At 39.1% G+C, this 24061-nt stretch overlaps 1 protein-coding gene across 1 annotated transcript; it reads right to left on the bottom strand.

Annotated features, from left to right (window-relative positions):
* Window positions 1-831: 831 nt before the first annotated feature.
* Window positions 832-23129, bottom strand: ube2ib (ubiquitin-conjugating enzyme E2Ib). Its single transcript, XM_061967584.2, has 7 exons — window positions 22983-23129; window positions 19490-19568; window positions 13501-13584; window positions 12299-12371; window positions 11908-12017; window positions 7409-7488; window positions 832-1601 (listed from the first exon to the last, which is right to left on the bottom strand). The coding sequence occupies exons 2-7, from the start codon at window positions 19553-19555 to the stop codon at window positions 1538-1540; spliced, it is 477 nt and encodes a 158-aa protein (XP_061823568.1). The 5' UTR covers window positions 19556-19568; window positions 22983-23129; the 3' UTR covers window positions 832-1537.
* Between the last annotated feature and the right edge of the window lie 932 nt (window positions 23130-24061).

Here is a 24061-nt window from a genome sequence, read left to right as displayed (position 1 = left end):
TTTCAACTCCCTGAAGTCTTTTGGGATTATATCGTTCTAAAAAAAACTAATATTGTGTCTGAATCATATCATCAATCATACCAACATCAAATTATGATTTGATCTGGGTTTATGTTGGTATGGGGGCCCAGAATTTGGTGCTCTGACCCTAAGTATTGACAGTCTTTAAAGGAGGTACTGTATTTTTCGGACTATAAGTCAGTTTTTTTCATAGTTTGGCCGGGCTCCAGTGCAACTTATATAGGTTTTTTTCCTTCTTTATTATGCATTTTCGGCAGGTGCGACTTATACTCCGAAAAATACGGTACATAGTTAAAATTGATTGTGATTGCAGAACTTGGCGGACACTCAAACAAACATGACTGCCATGCTGAAGCCAGAAGAGATGCTTCATATTGACAGCCTGACATCCAAAGAAGTCCACAGAGAGGAGAGACCATCACAGAATAAGAGGACTACATATGAAAACATTGGCGATCCTGAATGTGATGCTACTCCGGTGGGTGACAAAGTGAGAACTACACCGAGCACCAATTTATCGCCTTTTCAGGATAGGACAGGGTTCAAAAGTGTTCCCCACACTGAGGGAGATTCATCCTGCTACTGCCATGAATACTGCACACTTAGCACTTTTCAGCAGCACAAGCTAACGGCAAGAAATTGCCAAATGTTGCCATAAAGCAGATTGAGAGCATTGACTGAAGACAATTGACAAGATGACCATTGAAGAGAGTAATTTTCAGAAAATATATCAACATGTGTTCAAGTTCATGCTTTTCTTGGGAGCAACCATATTGTGTAGTAACGCTCAAGCAATAAAGCAAAGAAACCTTTTGTAGAAAGTTTTATTTATGCCAACACATACAATAACAAAGCACCTTATAACCTTAAAGTCTGACACAATGGTATGCCTACCTGCCTCGGTCACTGCCGCCTTTTATTTATCCCAAAGCAAAAACACTCCGAAAACAAAAAGACAGCCAAGGCAGCATATTCTATCGTATGTTACAGCATGCGGAATAGAAAACCTGGGAAAGAAGAATTAGAACCATCTAGAGACACTAGTGAAATACAACAGTATAAAAGTGCCATTCATTATACAGCAGTTGAAATACTGACAATGAAATAAGCAGACTTTACATTTAATGAATGAAAAAGAAGGGACAAACAAAAGGAATAGACTCTGAAAGAGGAAAAAAAAAAGAAAAAAGATTTTCTTTCTTGGACATGGATGATGGCCATTTTGCATGGCATTGATGAAACTGTGTGCCTTGCACCACATAAGACAATGTTTAAAAAGTAAATGACGATGGTGCTGAAGCACCGATCCCCCTCTCAGCATTACGCACCAACCAGCAATCGAGAAAACAAAAATAAAAAATAAAAAAAAAAGACATGTCGAGGGTGTGTGTGGATGGCACAGAATGTGTAGAGTTTAAATAGAAGTCTTTAAGCAAGTCCCGATGTGAGGGGAGCACATTCATTGTGACTGAGCGGGGAGGTGATTCCTTCTGCCACAGCAAGACACGCTTCGCCTTTATGAGGGAGAGAATTTTTTGGCCTGCCCTCGGACTCTTTTTTCGTAATCTACTCTGTTTTGGCTGGAAAAGAAAAACACATAATCAGGGACCTGACATCCCACAAATCCTACTCCAAGCAAAATGAGGCAAGGTAGAAGTAGTTTCTCTTTGACGCCAGACACTTCATTCTCGACATTGTGGGACAGCAACATCCTTATGATCCTCTGCCAGGTGATGACTTGATTATCAGCATTTTTCCTATAATACCCGACTAAGTTACAAGTAATTACAGGTAAAAGCCAGTAAATTAGAATATTTTGAAAAACTTGATTTATTTCAGTAATTGCATTCAAAAGGTGTAACTTGTACATTATATTTATTCATTGCACACAGACTGATGCATTCAAATGTTTATTTCATTTAATTTTGATGATTTGAAGTGGCAACAAATGAAAATCCAAAATTCCGTGTGTCACAAAATTAGAATATTACTTAAGGCTAATACAAAAAAGGGATTTTTAGAAATGTTGGCCAACTGAAAAGTATGAAAATGAAAAATATGAGCATGTACAATACTCAATACTTGGTTGGAGCTCCTTTTGCCTCAATTACTGCGTTAATGCGGCGTGGCATGGAGTCGATGAGTTTCTGGCACTGCTCAGGTGTTATGAGAGCCCAGGTTGCTCTGATAGTGGCCTTCAACTCTTCTGCGTTTTTGGGTCTGGCATTCTGCATCTTCCTTTTCACAATACCCCACAGATTTTCTATGGGGCTAAGGTCAGGGGAGTTGGCGGGCCAATTTAGAACAGAAATACCATGGTCCGTAAACCAGGCACGGGTAGATTTTGCGCTGTGTGCAGGCGCCAAGTCCTGTTGGAACTTGAAATCTCCATCTCCATAGAGCAGGTCAGCAGCAGGAAGCATGAAGTGCTCTAAAACTTACTGGTAGACGGCTGCGTTGACCCTGGATCTCAGGAAACAGAGTGGACCGACACCAGCAGATGACATGGCACCCCAAACCATCACTGATGGTGGAAACTTTACACTAGACTTCAGGCAACGTGGATCATGTGCCTCTCCTGTCTTCCTCCAGACTCTGGGACCTCGATTTCCAAAGGAAATGCAAAATTTGCATGGTTGGGTGATGGTTTGGGGTGCCATGTCATCTGCTGGTGTCGGTCCACTCTGTTTCCTGAGATCCAGGGTCAACGCAGCCGTCTACCAGCAAGTTTTAGAGCACTTCATGCTTCCTGCTGCTGACCTGCTCTATGGAGATGGAGATTTCAAGTTCCAACAGGACTTGGCGCCTGCACACAGCACAAAATCTACCCGTGCCTGGTTTACGGACCACGGTATTTCTGTTCTAAATTGGCCCGCCAACTCCCCTGACCTTAGCCCCATAGAAAATCTGTGGGGTATTGTGAAAAGGAAGATGCAGAATGCCAGACCCAAAAACGCAGAAGAGTTGAAGGCCACTATCAGAGCAACCTGGGCTCTCATAACACCTGAGCAGTGCCAGAAACTCATCGACTCCATGCCACGCCGCATTAACGCAGTAATTGAGGCAAAAGGAGCTCCAACCAAGTATTGAGTATTGTACATGCTCATATTTTTCATTTTCATACTTTTCAGTTGGCCAACATTTCTAAAAATCCCTTTTTTGTATTAGCCTTAAGTAATATTCTAATTTTGTGACACACGGAATTTTGGATTTTCATTTGTTGCCACTTCAAATCATCAAAATTAAATGAAATAAACATTTGAATGCATCAGTCTGTGTGCAATGAATAAATATAATGTACAAGTTACACCTTTTGAATGCAATTACTGAAATAAATCAAGTTTTTCAAAATATTCTAATTTACTGGCTTTTACCTGTATATTTGATTTGAATTCTAATTAAAAAGGGACCTATGATTAATTTAGTATTTGACTTATAAACGCTAAAGGGGACCTATTATGACAAACCAACGTTTCTTACCAACTGGTACCTGTTTTTGTGTTTTTGGGATCTGCATAGGACCCAAAAATGTTTGATCAAGCCATGGAGAGATGGCGAAGATATTTATAAAACAATAGCATCATACACAGTGGATATCTCTATATATGTTTTGCACCAGTCCGACATAGTCCGTAAGTTTCTTACTTTAGACTCCATACGGAAGCGCTAAAAACTACCACATGGCTGACAGGGAGAAGACGCAGTGGAAGTAGAGCTGTTTAAACTAGACCATCCCCAACATGGCGCATCATGAAGAGACTGTCAGAAAGCGGTTTGAGGATGGTCTGTAAAACAATCTATGCAACATATTGACCAAAGAACCACCATTACCGGTACATGTTATGTAGACCATATGTCGAAAACAATTCATAATGTTGGAATGTCCAATGATAAGGTTCATTTGTCCATGGTGTGAGCTTGAATGCAGTTTTGGATGCCTCTGAACACTGTTTTGCCGTCTAGCTACATCATGATGTCTCAGCAAGGTGGACACACTCATTTGGACATTAAATCAAGCTCTGTCACAGGGGGAGGAGAAGCTCCACCAAATGATATCCAGTACATATTATCTAGACCATAAGGAAGTGTGTTAAATATACACAAGAACAATCATAGGTCCCCTGTAAGAACTGCATCGTAGTATTAATGCTGTATATGTATTTATTTTGAACTGGGTCTTGTGCATGTGGTACTTCAAACAAAAGAATAACAGCTGCCATGTAAATCCTAAGAGCTGTAACCATAAGTGGACACATCTGCTTTATAAAGTGCTGCATGTCATCATAGGCATGCAATCACTGACTGATCTTTACAGTTTGTTGGTTAAGCTAATATTTTCCTCTGCTTTATGAAACTGATGCTTGTCATCACACACATGCAATCACTCATTGATATTTACAGCTTTGTTGGTTAGACTAATCTTTTCCTCTTTTTTATGTTGTGCAATGTGGCAGTTAACTCCAGAGGGCGACATTTTGACTATTTAACTGCCGATCCTGTCATAATCAAAATATGAGAAGCTAGCCGGGGAAAGTTTGAATTTGTAGGATGATTTTAAAGGGAATCTGTGATGATTTTCCTCTTTTCTGGCATACAAATGTTGGATACTTATGATCTGATGCTCTGACATTGTTTAACACAAGGATCATGCATTTGGGTGTGAGCCTGCACACAGTTTTGGATGCCTCTGAACACTGTTTTGCAGTCTTGTTTTTTTGACAGCAGGCCATCTGTGGCGTCACAGACTGACGTACATCTTTATACTGTACTGTATATTCTGTCAGCCAGCCTCCACCCCTCTGCTGCAGGAAGATTGATGCCTGAAGCATCCCGTGTAGTTCCTTCTCGTCTCATGCCGGCCTGCCTGCTCTGATGTCGATACAATAAATACCTCAATTTGTCCACAACATTTTACACAGGTGTTTTTTCAACATGGACCAGTACTTGGATCAGCGGCTAAACCTTAATACTTGGTTTGATGAAACCAAGTATCCATCCATCCATTTTCTATCGCTTGTCCCTTACAGGGTCGCGGGTGGTGCTGGAGCCTATTCCAGCTGCACACAGGCGGAAGGCGGGGTACACCCTTGACAAGTCGCCACCTCATCGCATGGCCAATCATTTTCATCTTTTAGTGGCATGTGCGCCCAGTAACACTGACAAGCAATTAAACAATTAAATACTGCTTTTTTGACACACCACACAAGGTTTACCTAATGTTGTGACCATTAAATCTATATAGTTCATGAAGTTTATTTTTGACAATGACTGGAAAAAAAATATATAGGTGACATTAGGGCTGGGCAATATGGCAAAAAATAAATAAAAAAATATCACGATTAATTTTGTCATGTATCCGATCTCGATTAATATCACAATTTTTTTATTTTATTTTATTTAAATTAAAGCGGATTGTCCCGTGCAGGATTATAGCAAGTACCGCATCCCTACTGTTTACTACTGCAGTATCTTGTAACAAAGTATATTTGGTGTAGTGAATACTATAACACCTGTATTTCAATCTCATTTACTAAACACTTCCAAGTGGTTAATTATTTGTATTCTTTAAATTACTTGTATACATCAGTGCTTTGGCAAATGGCTAGCGATGACCCAGATTGTGGGGTTTTTAAAAACTAAAATTGTGTATCTTATATTGAATGAAAATACATTAAAGTGCAGTTTGAATTTGAGGTACTGTAAAATAATATGTACTAACACATACACGTTTAATGATTATTTCAGGAACATGTTTTTATTATCCACAAAAAAAAAGGGTCTCTTTGCAGAGTTGTTTTGTTTGTTTTTTTACAACATGTTATATCAGAAGAGTGGAATATTTGCAGGAACAAACAAGTCTGAGTAAAAAAATATTTAAATATAAAAATGCAGTTTCTGATCAAATTAGTGGGTGCCTTGATTTTCCCAGTCAACAACAATACAGTCACACAGACGTTCTGAGTGCCTACAAGACCGCATTCAGGGCAGGATTAATGGTGCGCTGCAGCAGATAATGAAAATAAAGTGTCTGCTCCTTTTAAATGTTGTGTTTCAACATCTATGCTAGTGTTAGTCATATTTCTTTATTTTGTTCTTCTGGGCAGCACTAGAAGCTGAGGCAAAACGCTGATTGGACATTAATTACGTTGTGACAAGCATCACTACCACGATTGTGGGATGGGAGGTCACACACACACACACACACACACACACACACACACACACACACACACACACACACACACACACACACACACACACACACGCTGTGGTAACTTCTAACAGACTTTTCCACCAGGTTTGATCGAGGAAATATGCTACCAGCTGATTACCGTGATCAAACTCAAATTAATCGCGATCAACGATCACAATCATATAATTGCCCAGCCCTTGGTGACATACTGTAGATCTTCAAGATAAGAGTATATTTTCAAAAGACACATTCATATACTTTTGAGGAAGGTGAGGTCTGGAGGGCTTCATTTGCAAACACACCAAATGTTTGCAGACAGGCTGTGAAAGCTGTTTAAAAACAAAGTGACTGTGGAAAAAGGTTTACACCACAGCTATCCAATATGCCAGAAGTAAGTGTGTTAAATGTAGATTAAGAATGATCACAGCTACATCCCCTTTAAAATATAAAGTTGCATGTTGAGGCAGATGTTTTGCCTAACAAGTGGAGATGATCATATTGCACAAGTATTGGTAGGGTGGAGTTAAACTGGGTGGTTTATGTTGGTATGTGCTTTAGCTTGATTCTGCTTTTGTTTACTCATTATACAAAACAGTTGGGGTTTAATTGATTTAATATATTTGAATCCTATAATAAATATTTCCTTATCTTCACTGACTTAAGTCTTGATTGGATTTCTTTTTTAAGTCAACCATCTTTGCATAATGGAAATGTGCAATATTTTTAATGTGTGTGTGTGAGTTAGTTTATGATCATATAAAATATTTGGTATTTTTATTGCACTGATGGAGGGCACTTAATTTTGTTGTTAACCATGACAACTGAAGGGATTTTCTTTATTTTTTTCGATTACCGTAATTAAATGTCTTCAATTGTCAGGATGCCACTTACCGGGGAAACAAATAAACTAGACACACTGTTTCATTGACTAAACTACACAATTACTGCAGCCTCCTTTCTCTCTTTGCAGTGACAAAAGTGATGAGTAAAGTTGACTTAAGACTGTCGACAGCAGTCAACGTGTAATCACATGATCAGAATGTGACCATATGTCTGTGATCGTGCAGAATGAGATTGGTGAGAGTTGTTGTAAAATATGTTAGGCTATAACCCATTGATGCCAATCATTTCTACATGATATCGCCTTTTTAACTTGAACATATAATGTAAGAAAAGACGTGCAGCGTTTCTTACCAGTAGATCGTGTAGGCCTCTGCTTGGGCTGGATCCTGGATATTAGGCTCATTTAGGAGTTCCTGAATACCTAATAGAATCTGTGGGAGAAATTGTCCAGAGAAACAAGTCATCACCCCTTGCTCAATTATTTGGAAGTCAGTGCATTGGCATTAACAACTGTTGCAGTTTTTATTAGCTCCACAAGATGGCATTAGCTGCATTTGAGGTATCATGAGTGGTCAGCAGTTGCATGATAAAAATATTGGTTGTAAAACATGTCCAGGGTTCCTTTCCTTGAAATAATTTTCCAGACATTTCCAGCCACTACAGAGACAAGTTATAGCATCATACACTGTTTCATATATAGTTTCTAGCTTTATTACTCAGGCATTTCATGTGCAGTCTATGCAAATAATTATCACAATAAGGGACTGACCATACATTAATTTGTGTGTGTGTGGAAGTGGAGTGTATAGGGAAAGAGGGGTTATTGGGTTTTTGGTTGTGTACAAAGTTTGTGTTGTCTTTTTGAAGTGTGATTAGGACTTTATAAATTATTTCATGGTAATACTTCTCACCTTGTCCCTAGGCGATATGTCCCGAACTGGAAAAAAAAGTCGCTAAATCTAGCGACAAAGTAAATGGGAAGTCCTCGGTTGCAGAAATGCTCTAAGCGGAAATGTAAATCTGATGGGCTGGTTGTGTCACATGGGGTGTTGCGCCAGTCAGAAGCAGGAAAGCGCATATCCTTTATTTGCCCAGAAGATAAAGTAACAGACATATATGCAAAAGCTTTAACCCATTTTCATTCGCTCATGGTCAATAATTTTCCAGGATGCCTTCCAACCCAGTTGTTTACAGTTAAAGTCATGATGTGTATTAATGCTAGCTGAGCAATTTCCTCCTTACCACTACTGCAAGTGGTAAGGAGGTACTCAAATGGGCTCACCACTCATGGTAGGGGCCAAAGCGGTCGGGTGCATTGTGAGCTGGGCGGCAGCCGAAGGCAGGGCACTTGACGGTCTGATCCTCGGCTCTTATAAGCTAGCTCTTGGGACGTGGAACGTCACCTCGCTGGGGCGGGAAGGAGCCTGAGCTAGTGCGCGAGGTGGAGAAGTTCCGGCTAGATATAGTTGACTCACTTCGACGCACAGCAAGGGCTATGGAACCACCCACTCTGGCGTTGTACGCAATGAGAGGCGATGGGCTGGTCAATCTACGTTCCCATCCTCACCTATGGTCATGAGGTTTGGGTTATGACCGAAAGGACAAGATCACAGGTACAAACGGCCGAAATGAGTTTCCTCCGCCGGGTGGTGGGGCTCTCCCTTAGAGATAGGGTGAGAAGCTCTGTCATCCAGGAGGAGTTCAAAGTAAATCAGCTGCTCCTCCACATCGAGAGGAGCCAGGTGAGGTGGTTCGGACATCTGGTCAGGATGCCACCCGAAAGCCTCCCTAGGGAGATGTTTAGGGCACGTACGACCGGTAGGAGGCCACGGGGAAGACCCAAGACACGTTGGGAAGACTAGGTCTCCCGGCTGGCCTGGGAACGCCTCGGGATCCCCCGGGAGGGGTTGGACGAAGTGGCTGGGGAGAGGGAAGTCTGAGTGTTTCTGCTTAGGCTGCTGCCCCCGCGACCTGACCCCAGATAAGCGGAAGAAAATGGATGAATGGATGGCACTACGACAACAGGGATTCAGTTCAGCTGGTGAGCGTTTGAGAACGGAGCAAACTCGCAGCACAACCGAAAGGCAAATGCACTCAGTGGACTTTAGGACTTAATCTATCAACAACATGCATAGTTGCAGCAAATTGTTGTATCAGTGGCCACTATACGGAGTGAAAAACTATATTGGGATGCAAAATAAGTGGCCGCTAGAGACAACATTTATAACACTACCATGGCCATTACTACCATTGAGGACAGCGAGGTCATGTACTCTGTATCTTTTTTTAAGTGACAAAAAAGATATGACTAACTGCAAATGTACTGTGTAGGAAATCGTGTGCGCTGTACATCACCATGCGGTAGATCATCCTCTTACAATATACAATCTTTGGTCATGCTCCAGCAACGTAACACAATGAAGTCCACTTTTACTATAAACATCATCTGATCCAAAATGTGCTGTCAACATAACATTAACCTTCAATTTCACTGACTTAACTAATGTCGGTTTCACCTGAATTAAAATAATGTGAAGTGCTGTTAGGAAAATTGTCATGTCAGCCAGGTTCTGCTCACAGAGATCAAGCTCGCCTGCCCTAAAATTAACCGTGCGTAGGTCTTCGTGATCCGTGGGGGTGCCCCGTTTTGCATAAAGAAGCACATGTCAAATGTAAATTATTGGGTGACAGGGCGCTTCATATAAAATTGTTACCCCAAATGTACTCTTGGCCACATCATGCTCGTTCACTGATAAAAATATAACATTTCCATGTTCGACTTCAGGTAGCTCTCATGTCGCGCGTCATTAATACCCAGTTGCCAAACAAAAGGTTGTGAGTTTCTGTCGCTCATATTTGAAATTAGGGCTGGGTGATATGGCCTTTTTTTAATATCGCGATATTTTAAGGCCATATCGCGATACACGATATATATCTCGATAATTTGCCTTAGCCTTGAATGAACACTTGATGCATATAATCACAGCAGTATGATGATGTCTACATTAAAACATTCTTCTTCATACTGTATTAATATATGCTCATTTTAAACTTTCACGCAGAGAAGGAAATCACAACTAAAAAAAATCACTATTTTTTCATACGGTGTTGATCTGGAAATGTTTGCCTTGGCATTTTGATGGTGTGGGCGTGTGGCACCGAACGGAGATGTTGACGTGCGGAGTACGTAAATATTGTTTTTAATATTGTTGTGCAGCACTTTGGAAACATTTTTGTTGTTTAAATGTGCTATATAAATAAAGTGGATTGGAGTGAGCACTCTTCATTCACTAGCAGGTGACTTTTCAAATGATGCTACTGCTACTTTTTATAGCAACGCTTTTGCCCCACACTTGACAAATGACGGTTGTCTGTTCGACATACTTTCTACTTGAAGCCAAACCACCGCTGTTTTTCGGAGGAATTAATTCTTCCTTCATTTGTTACCAGATTCGTACCTTCTTTCGCTCGTATTATAGCTAGCATCACAGCTAACGTTACACATGCTGCTACCTCTCTGCTGCGCGAGGGCGTATACGTATGTGACGTATGACGTGACAGTATGTGACGTATGTAGAAGCTGCGCTTGCTGTCTGTGAGAAGGAGAGACAGGAAAGAGCGAGTAGAGCATGTAGTTTAATGCCCGCAGCTAAAAGTAACTGCGTTAGAACGCATACTCGAAAATCACGATATAGTCATTTTCTATATCGCACAGAGACAAACCCGCGATATATCGCGCATATCGATATATCGCCCAGCCCTAGTTGAAATTATAGTAAGGTTTAACATTTATGTTTTAATGTTAAAAATTGTTTATTACACTACACTTTAGCATATGAAGGACAAATGGACTGTAACACAATCATGCTGATTGTCAAAGATGTTAGACAATATAACAAATAGTTTTCCCTCAATGAAAGCTTTTGTTATTCTGGAAATTCAGTGTGTTGCTCAAGGTAATATTTATAAAGTGCTGGGATACACATGATTTTAGCCTTTCAAAGCTCCTCTTAAACCACCAACTTTTGACCTCAGTATTTGTCAAATCCTAGTTACGGCCCTGAACACTACTATTTTTGTGGCCGTTATCGGCATGTGGCCACTATTGACAGGGTTAACTGTACATGGCTGATAAATGCATTTCCTCTTATTGTAGATATGCATTTACTTAACAGAGAGAGGTAGCAGACATCTATTAGGAGGACAGTATTTACTGTAGGTGCATAATGTATTTGTTATACAATTGTTTCTATATTGTCCATCCATCCATCCATCTTCTTCCGCTTATCCGAGGTCAGGTCGCGGGGGCAGCAGCCTAAGCAGGGAAGCCCAGACTTCCCTCTCCCCAGCCACTTCGTCCAGCTCTTCCTGTGGGACCCCGAGGCGTTCCCAGGCCAGCTGGGAGACATAGTCTTCCCAACGTGTCCTGGGTCTTCCCCGCGGCCTCCTACCGGTCGGACGTGCCCTAAACACCTCCCTAGGGAGGCGTTCGGGTGGCATCCTGACCAGATGCCCGAACCACCTCATCTGGCTCCTCTCGATGTGGATATATTGTATTTTATCATTTTGCTGCAAAAATCCTGTTACAGTAGTTTCTTCATAGCCCATTGGAAAATTCAGCTTTACAGGTACTATGTATCATATTGTGGTAAATACAGTCACAGTGAAGGTAATTGCAGCCATCGAGTGGCACCAACTTTTTTTTCCCCTCGCTGGAGATTTAAAGTGTGTTTAAATGGATGACACACCTGGCAATCAGAGGCTGTTTATGCAATGCATTATTTAATATGATGTATTGTGATGGAAGAATGAGCTACAATTTGGTACTATGATGTTCATATAGTCCAAACCTGCTTTATTGTAATGGCTGGTCTCCAGTCCTTGTCCTCCTCTAGGATAGAAAGGCATACTGTGCCTGACGGGTACACATTTGGATGAAAGAGTGGCGGCTCAAATTTACCTAAAACACAAATTGTGCAGAAACTACATCAACACAATCAGAGCTGATTCAATCACCCTGCACTATGAATTAGAGGAGATAATGTTCGGCTACAAGGAAGTTTTGCAAAAGACAATGCTTTAAAGATATTTCAAACTGCAATACTTGCATTTTTTTTTATTAAGATGTGAAAACATCTGAGGGGTTACTAAAATGACCTGGCACTACAAAACAGCCTCAGTGGAGTTCGACATTTACACTTAATGTACGGTACAGTATCAAAGGAAAGGAGGGTAACTCACATTTTGGAGGCGATGAGGGATAGTCATCCTTGAACAACATGCGCAGTTTGAAAAGGCCTCCTTCCCACGGAGTCTGATGACACGCAATTATGTGATTAACTTTTCAAAACACAAACTCCAACAATTCTCCAGATATTTCATGTACAATTTTGAGGGATTGTACAGTGAGAAAAATAAATTCATAACACACAACTTACATTCCTTTGAAAATACAGTTGTAGTCAAAAGTTTACATACAGTTGTAAAGAACAATGTCATGGCTGTCTTGAGTTTCCAATAATTTCTACAATTCTAATTTTTTTGTGACAGAGTGATTGGAGCACATACTTGTTTGTCACAAGTTCTGACCACAGAACTTTCCTCCAGAAGGTCTTATCTCTGTCCATGTGATGTCAGATGAAACAAAAATGTAGCTGTTTGGCCACAATACCCAGCAATATGTTTGGAGAAGATAAGGTGAGGCCTATAATCCCAGGAACATCATTCCTACCGTCAAGCATGGTGGTGGTAGTATTATGCTCTGGGCCTGTTTTGCTGCCAATGGAAATGTACCGGTAACTGGGACAATGAAAAAAAGAGGATTACCTCCAAATTCTTCAGGCCAACCTAAAATCATCAGCCCGGAGTTTGGTATCTTGGGTGCAGTTGGGTGTTCCAACAAGACAATGACCCCAAACACACGTCAAAAGTGGTAAAGGAATAGCTAAATCAGGCTAGAATTAAAGTTTTAGAATGGCCTTCCCAAAGTCCTAACTTAAATGTGAGGACAATGCTGAAGAAACAAGTCCATGTCAGAAAACCAACAAATTTAACTGGAATGCACCAATTTTGTCAAGTGGTGTGGTCAAAAATTCAACCAGAAGCTTTCCAGAAGCTTGTGGATGGCTACCAAAAGCAGTGAATCTTGCCAAGGGACATGTAACCAAATATTAACATTGCTGTATTATGTATACTTTTGACCCAGCAGATTTGGTCACATTTTCAGTAGACCCATAATAAAACTTCATAAAAGAACCAAACTTCATGAATGTTTTTTGTGACAAACAAGTATGTGCTCCAACCACTCTATCACAAAAAAAATAGAGTTGTAGAAATGATTGGAAACTCAAGACAGCCATGACATTGTGTTCTTTACAAGTGTATGTAAACGTTTGACCACGACTGTATATTTAATTTAATTAGGAAGATTAAAAAAACATTACCCCCTTTTTGCCAGGGATCGCACACTCCCAGTTCATCAGATTCATGGTTCCATCTGGGTTTTTTGTTGGTACGGCGACAAATCCCTGTAAAGCGAGAGTACAAGTGTTTGATTAACAGGAAAATAGATTCTGGACCTAAAAAATATGGTCTTTTATCTTTTTAATTAAAAACAAGACACGTTGAATCTCGCACATTAGACAAATTTGTTCAAAACAAAAACAAAACTCTGGCCTAATATAGAGCATTCTGATGTTTGTTTTTTTTAATGTATGACATCATCTTGTGTCATATTTAACAACAGATGTAACGATATGAGAATTTTATAACATGGTTAGTGTGACCAACATTATCACGGTTATTATCTTCAAAAAGTAGATGTACATGCAGCTATCAAATCTATTATGACCTTCTTCCATTTTATTTTTTTTAAGTTTTAGAGTGTTTCTTAATGATAAAGGCAAAACAAGGGTTGCATGTCCAGTTTGTGACCTCACACGGCTTTACTTTCTGTTGTAGACAAGTCCAGGTAGTTTCAATGTGCACAATTGAATAGCTTAGTTTAACTCAATTCAACTGGCGACTCGCGGGCAACATCTGGACGAAGCTATTCATTTGGCCCGCCAAACATCGCCTAAATAGTCTTGAAGAAACCATTAAAACTAGTGTTGATCATGAATGCAGTACTCCCGCCACCCCGCAGGGGACAACAGCGCATATGTGCCGCAATGAAGCAGCAGTGGGGTGAGTAGAAGAACACAACTCATTCAACCCTGGGGGGGAAAAAAAATCCAAATAAATTGCAAAAATCTGATTTAACAAGGATTGGACAACAAAGTATGAATGCTCTACCTCGAGCGTTCGAGTCATTGTTTTCTGGCGGACCTTTTAAGCGATGGACACATTGATCCAGATAAGCAGCAACGATGGTAGAAATCCCACTGTGTTAAGTTTCATCACGAAACTCGGTCAAACATTTGTAAGTAGATATAATTTGCGCATTAAGATATTTAGTTTGTTTTGTATTTAAATTACTGACTTCGTGATGTCTTTTGTATTCGTGGTCGTGTTGTTTTTTGTGTGAGAGTAATGATCAATCATCGTTTAATACATGTAGTGCTACATTTGACCATTAGAGGGCGAAGACACTAATAGTGATAAGTCACATACAATGGATGGTGCATGAATGTTGTGTAATTTCTATGTGTGTATTGGCTGTAAACTACATTGTAGTTTGTGTGAATATATTAACACTAAGCCTATTTTATTTATGTAAAAATTAGGGATGATGTTTGATAAGAAATTATCGAGTTCGAGCCTGTTATCGAATCCTCTTATCGAACCGATTCCTTATTGATTCTCTTATCGAGTCCAGATAGATTGTTATATATGGAAAAAAATACAATATTTGGTTTAACAAATCACTTCACATTCTCTACTGCTCGCTACTATAGTATTACCATATCGGAGTTATTGTGCAGAAATATGGGGAAATAACTACAAATGTGCGCTACATTCGTTAACCGTGTTTATTTATTTATTTTTTTTGTCATAAAGAAATACAATCATGTGTGCTTACGGACTGTATCCCTGCAGACTGTATTGATATTTAATGTATATATTGTGTTTTTTATGTTGATTTAATAAAAAAATAAAAATTAAAAAAATTAAAACACTTTTACATTTCTTGTGCCGCCCGGTACCAATCGGTCCGCAAACCGGTACCGGGCCACGGCCCGGTGGTTGGGGACCACTGCTCTACGAGCTGTCGTCACGTCTGTTTTTCATCCATTCTAACAACGTGCCGGCCCAGCCGTAAGATATGTGCGGCTTTGCTACGCACACTCACGTGAATGCAACGGTTTTGCAAAATACAACCCCTGTTGTGTTTATGTTGTGTTACAGTGCGGATGTTCTCTCGAAATGTGTTTGTCATTCTTGTTTGGTGTGGGTTCACAGTGTGGCGTATATTTCTAACAGTGTTAAAGTTGTTTATATCGAAACCCTCAGTGTAACCTGTATCGCTGTTAATCAAGTATGCCTTGCAGCGACCTACGTGTGTATGCCACAGCCACATACAACATGTGACTTTGCCGGCACACAGTTAGTATGGTGAAAAGCCGACGCTAAAGGCAGTGCCATCACGGCACGCCCTCAATTTGTTGTCCGGGAGAAATTTTCGGGAGGGGCACTGAAACTCGGAGAGTTGGCAAGTATGCAGCTGAGCCGCATGCGGCTCCGGAGCCGCGGGCTGCCGACCCCTGCTATAGTGGTCTCGATAACAGGTACCGGTTCTCAAAAAGGGATTAAGAGTCCCAGGACTCGGTTCTTATTTTATCGAACCAGGAAAACCGGTTTCGAGCATCATCCCTAGTCAAAATACACGATGGGCATTATGTAAAATACACAATGGACATTATAGTTTTGTTATGTTTATATTTACAGTCTTACAAACTAGGGGTGTGGGAAAAAAATCGATTCGAATTCAAATCGCCATTCTCACGTTGTACGATTCAGTATCGATTTTCATTTTTCAAAAATCTTTTTATTTTATTTTATTTTAATTAATCAATCCAACAAAACAATACACAACAATACCATAATAATGCAATCCAATTCCAAAACCAAACCCGACCCAGCAACACTCAGAATAGCAATAAACAGAGCAATTGAGAGGACACACAAACATGACACAGAACAATCCAAAAGTAGTGAAACAAAAATTATCATCAGTATCAATATTAGTAACAATTTCAACATAGCAGTGATTAAAAATCCCTCATTGACATTATCATTAGACATATACAAAAAATAAAAAAATAAAAAATGAAAAATCGTGTCACCGTGGCTTACACTTGCATCACATCTCATAAGCTTGACAACACACTGTGTCCAATATTTTCACAAAGATAAAATAAGTCATATTTTTGGTTCATTTAATAGTTAAAACAAATTTACATTATTGCAATCAGTTGATAAAACATTGTCCTTTACAATTATAATAGCTTTTTACAAAAATCTACTACTCTGCTTGTATGTCAGCAGACTGGGGTAGATCCTGCTGAAATCCTATGTATTGAATGAATAGAGAATTGTTTTGAATCGGAAAAATATCGTTTTTGAATCGAGAATTGCGTTGAATCGAAAAAAATCGATTTATAATCGAATCGTGAACCCAAGAATCGATATTGAATCGAATCGTGGGACATCCAAAGATTCGCAGCCCTATTACAAACCTAAATGAAGAAAGAAGAGTAAAGAAAAAAAACTAAGGAAAAAAAATTATTAAAAAGAAGTAACATCCATCCTCAACTATTTGTATTTTATTGACAGTGCAGTGTAAAAGCTTATATGTTTACTTTGCAATTAAGTAAACACAGTCTCAAAGAAATATAACCAGCGGAAGCATTCATATCTCGACGTCCGGCCCCTGATCTCTTGGGGTCTTGAAACTGCGGCCCTCTTCATTATGTAGTTGAATAGCCCTGGCCGAGTTGCTTAGACAGCAATGTGTTTATTCAAGTTGGGGTATGATGTTTGTAATGGGGAAAGACAATCGGCCCTTTTCAACCACAGGAACTTTTTCCAGGAACTTCCCTACTTTTCTGTGTAAATAAAGTTCCCCCTGTGTTGACACCCAAAACTACCCGGGTAGTATCATTTCGGAGCTCCTGTCTGCTGGGTGAGACTTTTCCAAGCGACCAGGAACCTTTTTGGGGGCAGGCTGTGCTGTCGAACGCTGATTGGTTGAACACAGCTGGGGATGTTCCTAAAACTTCTCTTTCAAACACACGACCGCCATTGGAATATACGCAGTGACTTTGTTTATTTCTTATTTCTTGTGTATTGCTAGTACAACAAACTTGACGACGGAGAGAAAGAAGAACAAAAGGAGCTTTCAAATGCAGGAACTTTTGTGGGACATTTTTGTGCTGAAGAACGCTGATCAGTGGAAATATATTAGTGTTTTTACTCAGCCTAAGTCTTTAAACTATATGGAGTTTATTGTTTATTTTATACAAACTTATTTCGATACACGAAGCTACGAGAAGTGGACAGACTCTTAAACATATTTACGGAGGCGTATAAAGCCGGACTCAAGCGGCGACCTCAGCTGCTTACTAATCTGACTTTGTTGGATAAATGTGGAAAAAGAGAGGCAGCACCTGAGTCGAACGAAGGTAAATAACATCAAAATTAACTATTTACTTTATTACATGTTGTAAAAGTAGTCAGTGATACTCCATTTGTGTTATTAGCCTCAACCCAAGTGAACTGAATGCTAATCCTAACGCCAATGTGTTTGTGTTTTCGCCGTGAGATAAACCTTGACATTTATTATTTATATATTGTTATTTACAGCTGAAATGGACCAAAAGAAATTGCCTGAGCCTCACGAATTCATAAGTTACCAAGAGGACGACTTTCTGACTATTGGACATTGGGGACAAAAGCCTGACTTTTTATAAACAATTCAGTACACTTTATTTTAAAAATCACATCATTTTGTATATGATTGCTTTATATTTCAATTACTTACTTTTTAGTAAAAGAACTGTGACCTAATATTTTCTGTCTATTTACTTGGTATCAGTGTAGAAATATACTAAACCACTACTCCATACATCATCAGCCTGATTTGTATAAACTACCTTGAACCAGAGGTTCCAAGAACTTTTGGTGGAAAAGGGCCTAATGTGCCTGTCTGGTATTTAAGCTAGTTAGTGATTAGCGCGCTATTTTGCTTCGCCGGCAAATGAGCAATCATGGGTTTATGACCATTTTAATTTGAAACAGTATTATGAATGATGATATGAATACAACCAAACATGGAGTTACAGGTAATGGTATAATTTTATGCGGCAATAGACGGACAATTAAAAAAAACATTCACTTTTCATGAGCTCAATGTACTGGAAAAGTGCATTAAAAATAATCTACACATCATTGAACATCTGAGAGAAACAAGTGGTAGAAAATGGGGGGATAGATGGATAAATATATATTTGATATATACACCCAAGACAGCTGTGGTATTTGTGTATGTGGTGCATTAAAAGGGAACTGCACATTTCTTTGGAATTTTGTCCATCGTTTATATCATTACTACAGATAAGATTTTTTTTTTTTTTTTACTGCATACAGTAAAAATACATACATATATGTACGGACACGCGCACACATACGTTTTATTTATATATATTTATATATATATATATATATATATATATATATACACACACACACACACACACACACACACGTATAGAAACACATGAACACACGTGTGTATATATAAATATATATACTTAAACACATATATACATACGGTAATAAGAATTAATAGTGAGGGGAGAAGTCTGGCCACGGCCCTTAGACTTATACACACACACATATATATAAACACAAATATATGTATATATATATATATATATATATATATATATATATATATATACACACACACACACACACACATACATACACACACACACACACACACACACACACACACACACACACACACGTATAGAAACATATTCACACATATATAAATACACACATGTATATACAAATAAACAATTATATATAAATATACACACACAAATAAACAAACATATACAAATTTACATAATTATATATATATCTATATATATATGTTTATTTATATACACACAAACATACATATGCACATACATTCACATGTGTGTGTGTGTGTGTCTATATATATATATATATATATATATATATATATATATATATATATATATATATATATATATATATATATATATGTATATACACACAGTACACATTAATACCGGTATACACATATACACACACATATATGGGTGTATGTTTTTTTGTTATAAAACAACATCCAACAACAACAACAAAAATCATGATCACGTAAAGGCTGGTGTCTTTCAAAAAAATGCCTAACCGATTATCTGTAACAGTTGCAAAGCCTTGAAAATAAATTATACTTACAAAAGGGTGGTCTTTCCGCCATGCCTTGCGCTCTTGGGCAAGCCGGCTCAATGCAATACCAGACATGATTTGTAGACTCCTGTGATAGGGAGCAAAAAGCAAGACTTTTAGGACATGAGCATCCACAGTGTTTTTATATATCTGCAACACATTGTAGAAATAAAACTAACATTTTAAAAAATGGAGCAACAGGCATTATATGAAAAAAAGACTACACGAAGCTTTCTCTTGAAATATACATTTATGCTTCATATATTTTCACCATATGCTTGTATATTTTTCTTAATCTCAGTTTTATACACTGCTTATAATTTTTTAAGCAAGTTTTCTTTCCCTTATCACTGCACAAATAACATAGAAAATAGTGATAAACACAGAAAGTGAAGAAACTTTACATTACAAGTGGTAAACAACAAATATATGGTTAGGAATAAACTATATGGTGGAAATGGATTAGCAATAATAGATAGGGAGTAAAGGGATGATTAAATAAACTCCGCTTTATCCTGCTCTTTATTGGACATGTTGAGCCACTGATGAGGCACCAACATATCTTGGTCAATTAGTTAAAAAAAAAAAAAAAAAGGTAGAATTAGGCTTATACAGTCTAAGAGTATTTTTATATTAAACAAGGTCAAATACGAATGTGTTAGATTACAGGGCAATGCGTATATTGTACCGTATTTTCCGCACTATAAGGCGCACCTAAAAACCACAAATTTTCTCAAAAGCTGACAGTGCGCCTTATAACCCGGTGCGCTTTATATATGGATAAATATTAAGATTCATTTTCATAAAGTTTAGGTCTCGCAACTACGGTAAACAGCCGCCATCTTTTTTCCCCGTAGAAGAAGCGCGCGGTGCATGCTGGGATATGTGACGTTTCATTTCCATTTGTGTGTTTATGTAAAGACCCCAAAATGGCTCCTATTAAGTGTGTTGTCTGTCTAATTATAAATAATGCAGACGAGGCGTGTTAACTGAGTTCTCAACGTTTACTTACAGCGTGCTCATAACCACATTCTAACTCCCAGCATACAACAACGCTTCTCAGGGCTACCGCGCATGCTCGTAACTATCGTTGCATGCTGGGTAGTGTAGTTGTTATATTTGCTAGCTCATAACAGCACATTGAGAGACACGCTTACGCGCTTAATTCAATACTCGCCGTCATTCCGGGTGGATTGACAAAAGACCTCCAGCCGCTAGATATTGGTGTCAACAGGGCATTCGAAGCTAGACTGCTAACTGCGTGGGAACAGTGGAGGACGAAGAAGCGCGCGGTGCATGCTGGGATATGTGACGTTTCATTTCCATTTGTGTGTTTATGTAAAGACCCCAAAATGGCTCCTATTAAGTGTGTTGTCTGTCTAATTATAAATAATGCAGACGAGGCGTGTTAACTGAGTTCTCAACGTTTACTTACAGCGTGCTCATAACCACATTCTAACTCCCAGCATACAACGCTTCTCAGGGCTACCGCGCATGCTCGTAACTATCGTTGCATGCTGGGTAGTGTAGTTGTTGTATTTGCTAGCTCATAACAGCACATTGAGAGACACGCTTACGCGCTTAATTCAATACTCGCCGTCATTCCGGGTGGATTGACAAAAGACCTCCAGCCGCTAGATATTGGTGTCAACAGGGCATTCGAAGCTAGACTGCTAACTGCGTGGGAACAATGGATGACAGAAGGCGAACACACCTTCACTAAGACGAGGAGGCAGCGCCAGACGACGCCAACATCTGCCAGTGGATCGTAAATTTGCCCAACTTTTCACTTCGGACACCGAAGACGAAGGATTTACGAATGAAGAATAACTTCAGAAAGTGAGCGCTATGTTTATTTTGTGTGTTGTGACATTAACGTTCGAGCAACATTATGTTGCTATTGCTCTGCACTATTTTGAATTTTACTATGTTTGTGATTGCACATTTGCGTACATTTTGGGAGTGAACAGAGTTGTTAGAACGCTGGTTTTTAATATATTATTAAAGTTTGACTGACCTATCTGACTGTTTTTTTGACATTCCCTTTAGCGCAGCGTAGGCGCGGCTTATAGTCCGGGGCGGCTTATTGGTGGACAAAGTTATGAAATATGCCATTCATTGAAGGTGCGGCTAATAATCCGGTGCGCCTTATAGTGCGGAAAATACGGTAACATAAAGGCATTGTATCAACTACAGAAAAGAGCTATAAGGATTATTCATAAAGTAGATTACTTAGAACACACTAACATATTATGTATTAATTCTGGTTTATTGAAATTACAGGACCTAGTAAAGTTACAGACATTATGTGTTATGTTTAGGGCTAAAAGTAAAACAATACCAGCAAATTTACAAAAAAAATGTTTGTCATCACTTCTGAGAATGAATAGCGTAGAAGAAAAGGTCATTTCAAACATCAGTATTCAAGGACAACTTTAAAACAAATGTGTATATCAATGGTGGGGGTTAAACTATGAAATTCTCTTTAGAATGAGATGAAAGACTGTAAAAATATATTCCAATTGAAAAAAATATATAAAGACAGAACAATAAGATCATATGGACAGCCATAAGTGTTTACATTCATATTGATTATTTTACTTGTTTTTTTTGTCTGGTTTTGTATTTGTTTTGTATCATCTCGTGAGGTGTATATTACTTTTTTTGTTCGGTTTGTACTTCATGAAGTTTTGCACTTGTGTTTTTTGTTTTTCATTATATTTGTTTGGTTTGTATGATATCCATTAAATAAGACTATGTATTATGTTGAAGGGGGCAGGAAAATATAAGATTTTTCTTCATCCTGCTCCTTCTCAGGCATTGGTGTGTAAATGTGTGTTTAGTTTCTGAGGTTTAATGGTCTATCGATCAAAAATGCACATCAACGAAGGAGCTAAATAAAAAAAAATGAAATGATCGTTGCGCCGATGACGCTATGTTGCTAGCCAAGTTAGCCCCCTGTGGTTAGCATGTCCACATAGTACGGGCTTCAAGTTATGTCGCGCTTAGTGCTTTTTTTTTTCCCCCATTCAAAAATGCATCAAATAAAACATTCATTTGAATTATTTTTGTGTCAAAGTCATCTCAACGGAGTCAAAGTGTTGAAGCCAATTGCTTAGCAAGCCAGCGGGTTAGCTCGACATGCTAACTCATGTGCGCCAGAACAGTGCTAACGCTGCGAACCGACAGGCGCAGTTAGCGTCTGTCACGGCCTGATGCAGCACAAAAAATGGCGCAAATGCACTTGCTTTGAAAACATTCTGCCAAAGAGAAACGGAAGCACGGAATTACTCGCGGCTCTTCAATAAGTCCGCCGTGAGTCGTTCAAAGGCGATACAAGATGTTGTGGCCAAAGAAAAACTATAACGTAGACAAAGAACATCAGCGGCGGGGCGCACGTTAGTGCATTATCAAACTCGCGAAAATGGCGCAAAGGGAAGCAAGTAATGTGTCTTTCTACTCGACAAAACTATCGTATTGTGTCATCGAGGTGTGCTCCTACCTTTCAGTGAGGTTGCGCTGGCTCGGGTAACTAAACTGTGGGACTTATTGGTGTTCGAATTGCGTTAAACCTTGTAAAGTTTCCCTCCTGAAAAAAAAAAACACCCGCTCTGACTCAAGCCAGACTCAAAGACGGCTGAGCTAAATTTCACCAGTCCCCCACTTCCGCCTTTGTTTAAATACCCATAGGAAGAGCAACGCATGAATTCTGGACGGGTTTTTTATGGGCACTTAAAATATCTTGTGTTTATTTAATCTAGGTCACGAAGGTAGATGTTTTAAATTTATTTTCAGCAGTATAGCAGGCATCTTTTGAGTCGTTTTTGATCACATTTGTGTGTCCTCAACAGTGGAAACAAAGACTATATTTGAAAAAAAACAAAAAAAAAACGTTTAATCATCTGTAGTGTTCCTCCCTTAACTACCAGAACTACAATACAACCACATAGCAGAACCCAACGGGCGCGCTATTTTCCGATCTCAGGAAACGCTTGACGGATTTCTATCTTGTTTTGCTTCAACGTCTTTGCACTGGACAGCTTGTTAACCTAGACGGCGCCTGATTTTTTTTTTTAATAATTTCTAAGTGGGTTCATAAAATACATTAAACTAAACTAACACGATTTCCTGCGTGATGTGACACCAACATTAATTATCGAGCTGCGTTTAAAGCAACACAAATGAATCGTATCTCATTTTAAACAGGCATTGTTTGCGGCAGCAAGGCTGTGGAACAAAAGCGCTTTAAATAAACAACAGAAGAGGTCGCTATTTATCAAAAAATATATTTTTCACGCGTTGCAATCACAATTACTGTACATTTAATTAAAAAGTTAAAATAAAGTACCAATGATTGTCACACACACACACTATGTGTGGTGAGATTATCCTCTCCCATCACACTCACCCGCTGGGAGGTGAGGGGAGCAGTGAGCAGCAGCGGTGTCCGTGCCCGGGAATCATTTTGGTGATTTAACCCCCAATTCCAACCCTTGATGCTGAGAGCCAAGCAGGGAGGTAATGGGTTCCATTTTTTTTTAGTCTTTGGTATGACTCGGCCGGGGTTTGAAGTCAAGTTGA

Source organism: Nerophis lumbriciformis, linkage group LG11 (genome assembly GCF_033978685.3).
Source record: "Nerophis lumbriciformis linkage group LG11, RoL_Nlum_v2.1, whole genome shotgun sequence".
NCBI classification, from domain to species: domain Eukaryota; kingdom Metazoa; phylum Chordata; class Actinopteri; order Syngnathiformes; family Syngnathidae; genus Nerophis; species Nerophis lumbriciformis.
The sequence above is the reverse complement of the archived record's forward strand: the minus strand, read 5'-3'. Positions and strand labels throughout refer to the sequence as shown.

Coding starts and splice junctions, on each gene's coding strand:
- ube2ib (XM_061967584.2), bottom strand. CDS start 19,555: ATGTCTGGTATTGCATTGAGCCGGCTTGCCCAAGAGCGCAAGGCATGG. Junction 13,585..19,489: donor GGCGGAAAGACCACCCTTTT/GTAAGTATAATT, acceptor CTCGCTTTACAG/GGATTTGTCGCCGTACCAAC. Junction 1,602..7,408: donor GAGGCCTACACGATCTACTG/GTAAGAAACGCT, acceptor TTTCTTTTCCAG/CCAAAACAGAGTAGATTACG.